This window comes from Acyrthosiphon pisum, chromosome A2 (assembly GCF_005508785.2).
Source record: "Acyrthosiphon pisum isolate AL4f chromosome A2, pea_aphid_22Mar2018_4r6ur, whole genome shotgun sequence".
NCBI classification, from domain to species: Eukaryota; Metazoa; Arthropoda; class Insecta; order Hemiptera; family Aphididae; genus Acyrthosiphon; species Acyrthosiphon pisum.
Genome location: NC_042495.1, coordinates 95,106,366 through 95,120,987, shown reverse-complemented (window position 1 = coordinate 95,120,987; position 14,622 = coordinate 95,106,366). Strand labels below are relative to the sequence as shown.

Sequence of the window (14,622 nt, the reverse complement as noted above, 5' to 3'; positions counted from 1 at the left end):
TATTATTTTGTTAAACCAATTATTTTGTTGAAGCCAGGGTTAAAAATGTTGTATCTATAATATGGGTGCCGGGTAGAAAAGAACATAAAATAGATATTATCAGGGTTGGAACGTATAATACAGTAGGTACAGACGTACAGTATAAAACACGTATTATACATACGTATAAAAGTTTATTTTTTTTGCTGGATTGAACAGCTCTTATAAAGTTATAAATGTATAATAATAAATAATAATTGTTATATTTTGTGATAATTTTTTTATATTAATTACTAAGTACCATTTAGTTCATATTTATTCTGTCTTAATACTTTTTTTTTTTCGAGTTTAAGCCGACGGCGCCGCGGGGACTGCTTTCGCAATGCTTCCGCGACGCCGAAACGCCGGATAAATACTGTCTTAATACTATAGGTACATTAATATTAATAATTATTATTTTTATTATTTTATAATAACAAAAAAGACATTTGTGATAGTTAAATAATTTGTTATATTAATAAAAATATATATGTTTTTGTTATAACTTAAAATTATAAAAAAAGAAATTTGTATTGTTTTTAATTGTATTTTAAATTTAAGGAAATTTAGTATGTATTTAGTCGTTATTTACGTGGCGTATTATACGTGTTACGTGTAACGTATAAAATGATTTATACGCGTATATTACCAACCCTGGATATTATGATTACCTACTAATTAGTAATTTCTAATTACTATATTTTTAATTGTGTTTATCGTTATTGCTTATTAGTACTTATACTATTTAGAAGCTAATACTACTATTGATTATAAATTATTATAACACCAATCATAATCAAAGATACGATTTTATAGGATTTTTGATTTTTTTTATGATTTCTAAGACAGTGACACAGCATTTTATGTAGGTACTTACATACAAAATCCGATTCAGATATATAAGGTATATTAAAAATGTAAATATAATTTTGAATTCTTCTTGGCATTTTAAATGTTTAGTCATTTTTTTAATTTCTAGAGCATTTAATATAGGTATAGGTATCTAGTCTTACTTAAGTTCGGTAATTTTTTTTTCTATTTTGTATTTATCTACATAATATTATGTTTTTTTGATATTTATTATTCTTGGATTTCAGGCCAGCCCGCTTTTGGAATTTGTGACTCTATAAAAATATATTCTTAATAATTTAATATTTATGTTTTAACCAAAAATTTTTTAATTTTCAGGTAGTCCGGGTATAACATTTTAAACAGCTAATAGGCAATAGCTAGTTTAAAATGTATATAATATATATTAGTATATAAAAATTCCACAGTAAATTAATAAAAAAATTCTTAGATTATAGATAATTATCTACGATTTAAATACTTATAACTTATAAACAAATTTCTGTAGATCGAATAATTTAATTTAATTTTTACTTTTTTTTTATTAAAATGTAATTACAATCTATACACATTTGGTACAATAAATAATTTTAATTAAAGCGAGAGTAACAGATATTGGAAGGGCACTCAGTAGTACTACCCGACTACTAATAATTTAATTTAAATTGATTTATTTGATAATTAATTTTAATAACAATATAAAATTTAAACAAAACATAATTATTAATAATTTTATGGATTAATAAAAATAAAATCATTCAATTTCAAAATATTTATAACATATAGGTAATCAACTTTGCCCTATTATAATACGAGTCTGTGATTGGTATTGGTCATTTTATTACAAAAATAAATAATAATTAATTATAATAAAAATAAATTTAAAACAAACATTAGTTTTTATTTTATATTATGATATACCTACCCATATATTATAATATATCGCATAAACTTATATAGTTATATTTATTAGTTATCATTAACATCAAATCAAAAAAGCCAAAACATTTTCGGAGTAACTTTCTACGTCGTTACCTACTTGTTACCTATACCTAATTACCCAAAGTATACGCAACATATTATAACACTATGATATGAATATTCATATAATATAATCTTGATTGAATATTTGAATGTATGTACATACCGCCTATAGGTAAGGTTAAATATCTGGTAACTGGTAGCCGGTTGGTAAGTATTAGTTGTTAGTCCTATATAGTGTATTACTATATTATAGGTACATTCAATTAAATACCTACGCTTTTCTGTAGAGTTCAGCTCTCAATAATAGTATAATATTTTAATACTATATGGTATATCTGAGTGTTCCTGTGTTCGGTCTGACGTGTGAGTGTATAGATCATATATACCTATATATAATATAATATATATCTATATATAGTATACCTAATGTTTCTGTTACAATTATTGGTATTATGGTCTTCAATCATCACAGTACCTACATACTTACCTACAAAATCATAGATACTATACATATACATAGTACATTATATAGTATTAAACATTCAATCTTACTCTCTACTAATATTTATTTAACGTTTTACGGTTATGCTTTTATTAAATCTTCGTATTTTAAAGTTTGCATTCGATTCCATTTTATTGTATTGTAAAATTTGAAACCAAAAATAACTTAAATTTGTAGTAAAGTAGTTTATTAATATTATTTTTTATAATTTAAGTATATTTACTAACAATAATATTATGACAGATGTAGATGGAACAGCTAGGTAGGTATTATTGGTATATTAGAATATTTTTCAAATAAATATATACTATATGTATACTTTGGTATATTATTAGCATTAAGTAAGGATGGTAAATCTATGATCAATGATATTAGACAATCTTATAGTGTGGATTATGGAGTGATAATCATAGATAAGTATATATAATGATGTGTGATGATATAAACAACTTTTGGAAAACTTGAACGTATTTATACCTACGTAAATATGTACGAATAACTCTAGGGCCTAGAATAACTTTTTGTTAAAAGCTAAAATGAATAATAATAAGTAAATAATACATTTTTTAATTTATATTTTATATTAATTTCATCCCTGTACTGAGTGTTAAAATAAGGAATTAAATCATGTATAATTACTTACTTTTCACATTTAAAATGTTTACTAATTTTAAAATTTGACTGTATTTAGATGATTATTTGGGCAGATAGTATATTTAACGAAGTTGTGTACACTATAAACTAGGTGCTTACCAAAAATTACTTGTATTGCAACATTTATATATTTAAGAATATAAGATACATTAGATTACATTAGATAAAAGTTAATCACAATAAACTTAACCAACCAATAAGTAATAACTACAGTATTTCATTGTATGATAAATATACATTGTGGTACTACCAACATACTTATTATCTATATAATCATCGAAGATCAATTCATGTTTAATAAATAATATGTATTATGATTTATGTTAGGTATATTAATTATTAACAAACGTCTCGTCACGGCGCGTGACGCAATTATTTTACTGAGATTTTATTTGCATTTCATAAATCTATACCTATTCAACTTATAATATTTACCAGTTGCAGCGGTAAGGTGCCTATTATTATTTATGTACAAGCAATGTTCAATGCCATTTCCATTTACCGACTAACTTTTTAAGTGAAAAACAAAATTACTTTCGAATTTCGAATTTCGACTCACAATGGATATTATATTTTTACACCAAAACTTGCAACCTGTAGTGGCATAGGTACGGACGGGGGACCATTTTGGAATTTTGGTGCAAGTATCACCCCACTGATTTTTTTATTTAATTTTAAACCACCATAGTGTAGGTAGGTACCAAAATATAATGCACAATTCTTTTTGTGTATTAACTTATTACTAATTATGAGCGCGCTAGTACAGAGTACAGACTATAATATAGTACATAATTGATAATAAACAATAATTATTATAACACACGTATGCTAATATGATATGTGTTATACATCGACACGTCGTCTACAATAATTTTTAAAAATACATGTCTATAATAGCAAGACGTGCTACATCACTGTGACAATAAACTCTTTACAAAATCAAGATCAATGCATTTTCGTTTTGTTTGATTTAGTTTTTAGTATTTTTTTTTTTATTTTTTATATTATATTATATTTAACACTCCACAAAGAATTCGTAATATAACAAAAAATTTCAATTTTTTAAAATTGGTTTTTAATATAGTAATATATGATAATATTATGTTATAATATTGTTACCCGCAGTCCACAATACACTATTAAATTAATTACTTCCAAAATGAAAATTCTATTGAAAATATCTGTATACGGCGTATGCCACTGCAACCATGTGCGTTAACTGCCTATACATTTTTCGATCGTAAAATTACGATCACGCGGCGTCGTGGATAGGCTACTAGATGTACGTCACTGGTGGTTAATTTTTCCAGTTGTAACAAAATAATTATAATATAAAATATGCGAAACAGCATAAGACACGAAATTTAGTACCGTTGATCGGAGCAAACGAACGAGAACACACAACGACCATGACGTGAACAGCCATACCTACCAGTGATGTATGCTGCAGGTTTGCAGCTTTAAGCGGTCGTACGGAATCCAAAGAATCAAAATAAATATTATGCAGCTCACCATGAAATCTGCGAGATAAACAACAGAGCTCACACCTGAGTGGTAAATATACATTTTAAAACTTGCACATTCTAATGCATTAGAACGTTTCAAGATATACTCAATAAATTCCAAAGCTAAAACGTTCGGCAGTTAAACATTTTAAAAACATGGTAATACTTATATAGGTACCGGTATAAATATTATATTATCAGCGCCAAAGCTAAACGCTCATTTCAAACGATGCTGCCAAAAGTGTAATGTGTGAGTACTGTGAATGCATCTCTAATATCACTGCAGGCCGTGGACGACGATATTGTTATTCCTTATTCCTTCTTATACGATAGTTATATTTTTTTTTTAGTCTCTCTTGAAAATATATTTCCAAAATAAGTTTACAAGTAATATCTGCTTAACGCCACCAATGCTGACATGCGTTGTACCGCAGTTCTACTTACCAACGCTTCAATAGATATTATATGGGTATTCGGAATGGATATGATTTTGAGGCAATATTAAGTTATTTATTTTAATATTATATTGAGTCACATTTATTTATCAATATCTGAAGTCTGAGTGTAAGAGGATTAAGAGGAAGATATTCATATTAAAGCAAAAGTGCAAAACATAAATTATGGTATAAGTATGTATTATAAATCATATCTAATATAAATTCAAAACCTCAATTAATGCGACCATAATGACTCAATGTAATATGAAATACTGATATAATACAATATTATAGTAAATGCATGAATTCGAAATTTTACAAATCTGAAATCATGATTTAAAATTATTGAATAATATTGTAATTATTAATTCCTATAATCCTATGTTTTGCACAGTTCACTTGCAACCACGGTCCACGGTTTAAGATATTACCAAATTTAAATTTACCATGACTAAAAAGTCTAAAAAGACCTATTTACTATTTAGTCACGGATAGAAATATTAGTAGGTACTATCTTAAATCGTGCTTGCAACGCAAACGACCGACGCGCTACCGGTGGTAGCTTAACCGTGCGCTTTTTTCATATTTTGTTTAGGCGCCTCGGCAGTGATCTTCTTATCTCTTGTTATCATGATAACAAGTAACAACACTGCAGGCGGTCAGTGCCCAATATTATAATATGACTTTCGAGTTTTCGACTTTCAAGTGACAGTTTAGATTTACTCAACGTAAGTATTATTATATTAACTATAACAATCTTATTGTGAAAAAAAAACAATATCTAGTATTTTAGTAACAGTTAATAATTAACGTGAACGTAGCCACTATGTTTCTAATAATTTGTAAGTATTAAAGTATACACTTAAGTCTATTATAGGTACCAGGGAATAGGGATCACCAATTAATATTTTTGTTATTTTAGGAATTCAACGAAGTGTTCGGGGGTAATCTAAATTAAATGTACATGTTTATCCAAAGAAAGTAAAGGCAAAATCAAAATGAAAGAAAATCACATTTAGTTACTATCAACAAAAAAAAATCATTTAAAATAAATTTGTCTTCCATTTGGTGATCCCCAATTTATGCTATATCATAGATTATTTTAATCCTTTTTAATGTAGTTAGTATATCAAGCTGAATAATCATAATTCATATTTATAATGTATTGTATGCTTGTAAAAAAAATTTTTATATTTACATTTTTTTTCTTCAGAAATTATATCTTAATAACATTCATACATGGCTTTTGTATAATAAACACTTTGCAAGAACCAAGAATCAAACATGTATACAAAAGATTATGTTTTATCGGTATGTCAGTAAAAATATTAAAATGTTATTTAGTTTTAATTTTCACATTTACTTGGAACTATATTATGTTTTAGACCACAACGTTCTACAATGAAGAAAATGGTTCTGAATTGGCGGTAATTATATTTTTTGCTGATTAATGTAATTTTATGTATAAAAGTTGCTTTTGTTTTCACAGAATTTCTTTTCGTTGAGAGATAATTCATCAAAAGAGTGGAACCTCAAAAATACTATTGACTATCTTCAAAAAATTTCTGAAGATAATGAACTTGATTTCGAGAGTGAAATAATATTGCACCTAAGGTAATTTTTATAATATAGGTTAGTATTGTGTATAAGTTCTATAATAATCTTGAAGTGGAAAATCAAAAAAGCCGTTAACGTTATCTTATTACTAGAGTCGCAACTTTGTGTTAGAGGCGTCTATGTAAGAACGTGTTCAGTGGCCTATGTTCACTATGTAATAGTATTCAAATGTTATGTACTACAGTTATACAGTTACAACTTAAAATATTGAATGAAAAAAATATTATAAAAACATTTGAAAAAATTAATTTTAAACATTTTAATAAAATAAAGGTCTGTGGTTGTTATTGAGATCGCCAGGACTAGAAAGTTTTTAATAATTTTATCAAAGAATCTCCAGTGCAAAAAAGTCTTAGCTTCATTTGTGCAAGGGTAGCTAGTTTTTGAATGTCTTTGAAAAATGTAATTTACACCCTTCAAAAAACATTAATTTTTCTCATTCAAACTATTTTTGTTTAATAACATTATATTCAAAAGGATGCATAATATCTTTTATCTTTGTTTAACACATATTATTGGCACAGATCATACTAAACTTAAATATATTAAATATATAAAAATTAATATAAACATATAAAATAAATTAATAATGTTTTAATTATATTAAACTTTATATAATCCGCGGTATTAGTTACATATTATAGTCGGAAAAACAGTTAATCTCATTTGTTTTTTGTAGCCAACTATTGTAATTAGGTAATCACTAAATTGTTATTATGAAATATAATGTATTATATGATTACAAATTGTAATAATTAAGTTCTTTACATACTTTTTTTTTTAATTTTTAACATTTTATATAATATACTAGCTTCGGAGCTTCCAGTGTATATAATATATATTTGTACTTTTATGATTATTATACAGTCAAAAACGTTCATGCCTAAAAAAAATAGATTAAATATTATGAAAAACTAGAAGTGTTTCATTACTTTATTTAAAATTATTACAGTGTCCTCAAATCAATTGGAGAAAAAAAATATGATGATGCTTTCAGAGGACAATTGGCAATTTTACAAAACATTGTTAAATATCTTCAATCTGATAGTGAAAACTGGATGGTGCCACTTGCTAACACAGTAATTATATATTCATCTAAAAAAATTAATTTATTAATCATTATATTACATATTGTATGTTGTAGGTTTGTGTAGATCTTAGATATCTGTTAAATGCATATGATAAATATGAGTCCACAAATAAAAAATTGAAATTAGAAAAGTACAATGATTTTCAAAAAAAATACATTGATATAATGATGATGTATTTCCGTATTTGTTCTAATGACATGTAAGTCATATCACTAGCATTAATTATTATAAAATTATTTTCATGTTGTAAAAAAAATTTGTTTTTACAATTAGTCGAGCTCCAGCACGGCTATCCAAGCGTTGGACAATAATGTTTATCGTAAATCAGATGTTGAAAGTGTATCATAAAATCAAGAAATTTCATTTGACTACAGGTTTGACTAAAACCATTTTTATGTGCCCGGACAAGAACACATTTCCAATTGCACATATTGTCACATTTTATTATTATACTGGCTGTAAAGAAATATTTGAAGGAAAATTTAATGATGGTTAGTTAAATCATGTATTATTTATTGCTATAACTGCGCTTTGCATTACAGCATAAAATACTTAGACCAATAACACACACAAAAATGACGCACAAATTCATCAAATCTCATCGGGAATGTGAATTAAATTTACTCCAATATAAGTCAAATAGATTGGCATGGGGGCGGCAGTGCGAATAAGGAAATCAGTGGTTCTCCGACCTATCCATCTAAAGTTGTCTGAACACATAAAACTAACTAATAGAGATTACACAAATAAATAATAGTGGAATAATACGTGTTAAAAAAAAAATGTATTTATATTATATAAAATTAAATCACGTATTGCATTTTTACTTTTATAAAATAAACATAATATAGACATGGAGTCATATTTTAATTTTATACAATTGAACCATTTAATTACACTCATTATTTTGAAAACTTAACTTTTTTTTACATAATTTAATGTCAGCAAAACAACATTTTTGAAATTTGTTTACTATGTTTTATTACGATCATTTTTTTACGCACAATCTTATACACTTAGTGCGCCCAGTTTTTACAGCAGTAGATAGTTGCCAGTTTGATGAAATAAATTTAGCGCAAAACCAGTTCAAATATGATATTTTAGAAATTCATATGTTCAAACCTAAACTGTTCTAATGTTGTTATATTTTGTGTACGTATAGGTTAATTTAACATGTAATAAAATATATTGCCTATTGTTTATGGTTGTTACAGCTAGAGAAAATTTAACAATTGCATTTGAAGGATGTCATAGAAGCTCTATCAAAAACAAGACATTGATTTTAAAGAAACTCATCCCATTAAACATGTTGCATGTAAATACAATTTTAACTGCATTTGCATATTATAATATTTTACAAATTAATTTCTATTTTTTTATTTTAGGGAATAATGCCATCAAAAGATCTTCTCAATAAGTATAATTTGGATATATTCAAAGATCTGACTGAGTCCATTAAAATGGGAAATGTCCAAAAATTTAGAGAGTGCATTGATGTTAATGAAGTACATTACATGAAATGCGGAATATATTTGTTACTACAAAAATTGATAAATCTCGTATACAGGAACTTGTTTAAGAAATTGTAAGCAATTTAATATTTAAACACTTATAGTTATTAAAAATGTGATGTAGTTATACATTTTTTCTTATAACTATTGAGGACAAAATTACTTTTTTTTGAAGTAATAAATAATTTACAGTGATTAAGTTTTATCGAAATAATAAGGTCATACTTTTTCTGTCTAGACATCAAATTGAACTGTAGAAGATTTAAAACGATACAAGTGCTAAACAAATTGCATTAAAATTAATCAACACTGTTTTTATTTTTTTTTACAGTTTCTTAATTGCTAACAACCATATTATACCAGTTGATACTATAACAGCTATATTAAAAAAGTTTGATGACCCCGATACAGATTATGACAAAGCACAGTCTCTATTAGTTAACATGATTTATAGAGGGACGCTACGCGGATATTTATCACATGCTCACAAGAAAGTTGTATTGAGTAAAAAAGATCCATTCCCCACTGGTAAACAAGTTTTTGACAAAGCTACAAAGTCAATCAATGAAATTGGACATAATTAGTTTAATTAAATGTATGAAACATGTATGTATTATTTCTATAATAAATTAATTTTTTTTTATATCCTTATTATGATTTTTATCAATCTTTTTAATTTTTATCAAATAACTAGGTTTATTAACAGACTTCGCCCGGTTTAAAATTAATTTATCTATTTATAGTTTTCACTTTTGCTTCAGTTAAAATATAAAATACAAACAATTACAATGATGAATTTTATGATTTTCCACTTCTTCATTTTGGATATATTTTTGATGTAAACACAAAAAACTGGAGACAGTTAATACTAATGCTTTAAAGCTGATGTAAGTCCAAAATCGTTAAAATTAGTATTTGTCTTAATGTTAACTTCAAAATATTTTCAGAATTAGGATAGCAAATCATAAAAGTAATCTTTGTAATTGTGGTAGTAATATTTATATAAGTATTTTGAAAGGTCAACGTTTAAGCAATTTTTTTTTTTGAAAAATGTTTGTTAATATTTTTATATGCTGCATTTTTACTGATCATAATATAAATACATCTGTAACCTAGTTGTGAATTTAGGTATGTAGTGCCTGCCCATGTTACAGTTTTGATTATTAAATAAGTCTTAAATTTTTTCATTTGTAGAAAATGGTAATACTATCCTCTAGATTTCACTGACTTAATGTACTTTTAACATTGTAAGGTACTAAGATACTAAAGTATAAACATTAACTTGGCGTTGTACTACATTCAAACATAATAATTGGTTGTTATTACCAATAAATGTTTTTGACAAATAATTTGTAGTTAAATGTCCATATTACCATGACTTAATGTACAATTCTCAACCCACGTGTGTAAATTTATAGAACTGCATTCGATAATATTGTTACAGTAGACCTTGCAATTGTGGATGGCAGAAAAACCTTGAGAGTCTACGATTAGACCACAGCTCATTTATTTGAACACATTACATACATTAATATATAAAATACAAAAATACCTATTATTTTGTTTACAAATATTTAATTTTAAATTTCCATATTACATATACTTTTTAATATTTGTAAATTTAAATTAAATACATTTATCTGTATTTATTGTTAAATAATTAAGAAACTGTGGTGGGCTCCTGGGCCCCCTAAATCCAGCCCCGCTGTCAGTGGCAGCATGAATAACTTTTTGTAAGGCAGCTGCCTCATTCAAAAGGTGGGTATTCCAATGACGCCAGTCTCCAAGACCTGAACGGCTAGACTAGCTTATAATTTATACTCGCGTAGTCGCACACGACCTGCGTTTGAAATGTGTGAAAAGATAAGTGTGTGGGGTGGGTACTTAAAGGTACTTTAAGATAATTGCTTCTTCACAGGAAAAAAAAGTTCACACCATCAGGAACCAGTGGTAACTATTTAATTAACAAAAAAATTAAATTTGATTTTCGTGAGCCACTCAGGGTTGAAAAATAAGCTATAAACACCTTTTAAGTGTCAAGAAATCTTTTTATATAAATGTTATTGAAAACCGTTAAAGACCAAGAGGACAAACAAAAAAATATTCATTTTTATGTACATATAAGTATGCACGCAGGATAAAATCCCACCTGGAACAAGATTAAAATTACTTATAAATTATAATCTAATATTAGTTATAGTGATATTGGTATACAAGTGGTACATGCAGTTAAAAATTCTCAGGGAGTACAATGGCCCTTTCGGGCCCCCCTTGTATACATAGATAAATATTATACAAAGCTGTTTTCTAAATAAATAATACATAGTTTTTACCTTTTTGTTTTAAATTGTTTCTTTATATTTTAGTATGTCAAATGTACTATGAACAGTAAATATATTTATTATAACATAAATACAAAATGGTTAATGTGGTAGGTATTAAATAAATACTGTAACTGATATAATGTTTTAATTAACAAGTATTTATTTATGAACATGTGGAATGATGAAGTACATATTTTGGTATTAAATATTAAAATAAAATGAACAATTTTTCTTTGTTTATTGTTTACTAGCTTAAAAGTAACATGATACTTAAAATATTACTCGGACAGTATGCACAGCAAAAATTAAATTTATTAAACTATCCCTTATAATAAGTAGTCTACAAGTTAAAGGATTTTCAAGGATTTTAATTTTGTAAGAATTATTTTCCATACGCTATCATCAGTAGGCCAAATTTGATCTATGTGTTAACATAATTTATTATTTAAAACAATTATTTTTTTATATACATAAATGTATAATATTATAATCTGCTTGGTGAAATGTGTTTGGAATTGGTATTTTACAAATAAATTGAATAATAGACCGAGTTAAATAATAATTAGTTAACTTATAGTAGTAACACTAATACTACTTGGTAGATTTAAAAACCATCCAATGTATTACATTTTATTGGAGAATTCAAAATCAAAATAAAACTATTCAAAAATCAATATACACATGAATAACATAGAATGTTCAATTACTTATCACCCATTTTCACTTTGGAAGTTATGTATATGCCAACAATTAAACCGAAAAGACCAATGGCACTGCCAAAAATTTCGACAATTAAAATCTTGACAAAAAGCGATGAGTTGGCTGCATCTGCTAACGCCGCACCCGAACCCACTACTCCAACAGCTATACCGCAAAACAGGTTTACCAGACCTACGCTAATACCGGCAGCAAATATTAAATATCCGGCCATCCAATTTTGATCCCTGATTTGTTGTGCGGTATCCACGTTGTCTGTGAACGATTCCAACTGTCCAGACATAACAATTGCAGTGATCAGTCCGTAGATAGCCACCGCTTCACAGAAGATGACGGATATAAGATTCTTGGTCTTGATACGAGGTGCTTTCACGCCACCACCGACAATGCTCACACCGGTCGTGTGTATTCCCAATGCGGCTCCAACAACCGATAGAGCAACCGCCAATGATATACCCAACACGGCCCACATGTAAGGCGATGTATTGGCCAAGAACCAGCCAATACTGATTTGCTCACCTTTACCAGCCAACAGGTAGAACAGTATGATAGCCGACATCAATGTGGATCCCGTTCCGAAGATCGAGTAACCCAATATCGCCCTCAGTCTCATTTTGGATGATTTATTATTTTATCGTCGATAAAAATGGTGCACAAGTCAAACGCAAGTAAAACACATTTAAGTACAAATCACAAAATAATAAAATAAATACTACAGAACGCTCTAAAGGACTCCGCCCAAAGACCCAAGTACGGCTTAGATAGTTAGGCGGTGTAATCAATTCTAGAATCTAAACATATGTTTTATTTTTATCAATAATCAGTATACCGCTGTATAGGCCGTGACCATAATAATATTTGACGTTTATTGTTTCCATGAAAACATATCCTATGATAGGATGTGGTTTTAAATTTTGATAAAAAATATTAAATAATATTACATTAATTATTTCCCATTTTCCCACTCACACTAGACGCACAAACGTAATGTCGTATTCATGTCATGATTCAATCAGATTCATAAATAATTCATGACTAAACACTGAACAGGCATGTCAGCAAGCTTGGGTATTTTTCCTATCACTATTCACTGTGCGTGTGTGCACTGTGCTGTCAAGATCATAGACCTTATACAGTTATACTACGCCTAGACATGGCTTGTCCAGACGTAGTATATTAAGAGGATGCTACCCGGTACAAAAAGTCCCAGTACATTTTTACTTTCGGACAAAAAGTCCGAAAATACAAAATTGTCTATTGAATTTATAATGTATACATGTAGTATCATATGTAGTCAGTTCATATATGATTAATATTTATTTAAATAATTCACTCCTATCCGGCTATCTATTAGTTATAACTTATAAATTATATTTAAATTAATATAATTAATAAGTAATAATTAGTACCTAATATATAAGAGTATACCTATATAAGAAAAAAAGTATTCCGAATACTGTATTCAGAATACTACCCAAGTCTGCCTATATAATATAGTACTATGTAATATACTATTATGTAGATTTATATTATAATCGTGGTAATAATATTGATTATCGGTATTACTTATTAGTTATTCTAGCATGTAGGTATAATCGTATAGTTGATAAACTGTAGACATACTGCCGCGATAAATTTTGTTCTATGATATAGCCAAATAGGTATATCGTTAAATCACATATTTCTTTGCAAGACTCGTTGCTAGGATAATCTTACTGATTATCCTTGCAACGAGTCTCGATGAATTTTAGACAGAAATAATGTAGGTATTCAAATACAATATAGGCTATGGTACCAATACACTGTGCAAAACCATATAATAATATTTAGGTAGAAACATTATTCAGCGAATAGTATGTTGATAATATCGAAATTAATACCGAACAAATATCCTTCTAAATATAAAACTAAGTGCATATTTGATGTACGTTATAATCTTGGAAACTACTGAACGGTTTTTTTTCAATTTAAAGAACACATTACAAAGCAAGCTGTAAGCATAGTTTTATGGACCAAACTCCTACTCACGGAATATTGAATAATAAAATATTAATATACTAGAGGTGAAAACTGAAAACTGTCGAATAAAATAAAATTAAAAAAATTTGAAAAAATATTGTAAAACTTTTTCCATGGTAAAGTTGGCTAATACAGCTAGATGAACTCTCCATTTCGTATTAACTCGGTTACCTAAATTTAAAATAATAAATTTTGAAATCTATAAAAAATAATTAACGATTTGCCAATGAACTGAGGTACACTGAAACCGAGATACAACAATATAATCCCGGGTAAATTATGGCAACTGTACAGCTGATAGTAACGTTAATGTCAATTTTTGATTGTATACGAATATTTTAGATTCTGAGTGGAACGATGAATGTATTGATTTTACAATGATGTGTGTTTTTTT

The 14,622-nt window shown here is 27.4% G+C and overlaps 2 protein-coding genes across 3 annotated transcripts; one reads left to right on the top strand and one right to left on the bottom strand.

Moving 5' to 3' along the window:
- Positions 1 to 5,553: 5,553 nt before the first annotated feature.
- Positions 5,554 to 9,819, top strand: LOC100159776 (PCI domain-containing protein 2). 2 transcript variants are annotated; one of them, XM_001951584.5, is made up of 10 exons: positions 5,554 to 5,677; positions 6,163 to 6,260; positions 6,335 to 6,376; positions 6,439 to 6,563; positions 7,519 to 7,645; positions 7,711 to 7,856; positions 7,931 to 8,148; positions 8,872 to 8,972; positions 9,043 to 9,242; positions 9,500 to 9,819. In XM_001951584.5, exons 2-10 carry the CDS (start codon positions 6,234 to 6,236, stop codon positions 9,750 to 9,752), a joined length of 1,239 nt encoding a protein of 412 aa, XP_001951619.1. In that variant the 5' UTR covers positions 5,554 to 5,677; positions 6,163 to 6,233; the 3' UTR covers positions 9,753 to 9,819. The 2 variants fall into 2 exon arrangements, with proteins under 2 accessions (XP_001951619.1, XP_003244497.1); XM_003244449.4 differs by having other exon boundaries at positions 5,607 to 5,791.
- Positions 9,820 to 11,502: 1,683 nt separating this feature from the next.
- LOC100165919 (vacuolar ATP synthase 21 kDa proteolipid subunit-like) lies at positions 11,503 to 12,935 on the bottom strand. The gene has a single exon (NM_001162207.2). It carries the CDS (start codon positions 12,820 to 12,822, stop codon positions 12,196 to 12,198), a length of 627 nt encoding a protein of 208 aa, NP_001155679.1. The 5' UTR covers positions 12,823 to 12,935; the 3' UTR covers positions 11,503 to 12,195.
- Positions 12,936 to 14,622: the final 1,687 nt, after the last annotated feature.

What these genes read in the sequence shown, in the direction of transcription:
- LOC100159776 (XM_001951584.5), top strand. Translation starts at nt 6,234, where the DNA reads ATGTATACAAAAGATTATGTTTTATCG. An exon ending in CAAAAGATTATGTTTTATCG is followed by an intron (nt 6,261 to 6,334) that starts GTATGTCAGTAA and finishes ATTATGTTTTAG; the next exon opens with ACCACAACGTTCTACAATGA. An exon ending in TGGTGCCACTTGCTAACACA is followed by an intron (nt 7,646 to 7,710) that starts GTAATTATATAT and finishes TGTATGTTGTAG; the next exon opens with GTTTGTGTAGATCTTAGATA.
- LOC100165919 (NM_001162207.2), bottom strand. Translation starts at nt 12,822, where the DNA reads ATGAGACTGAGGGCGATATTGGGTTACTCGATCTTCGGAACGGGATCC.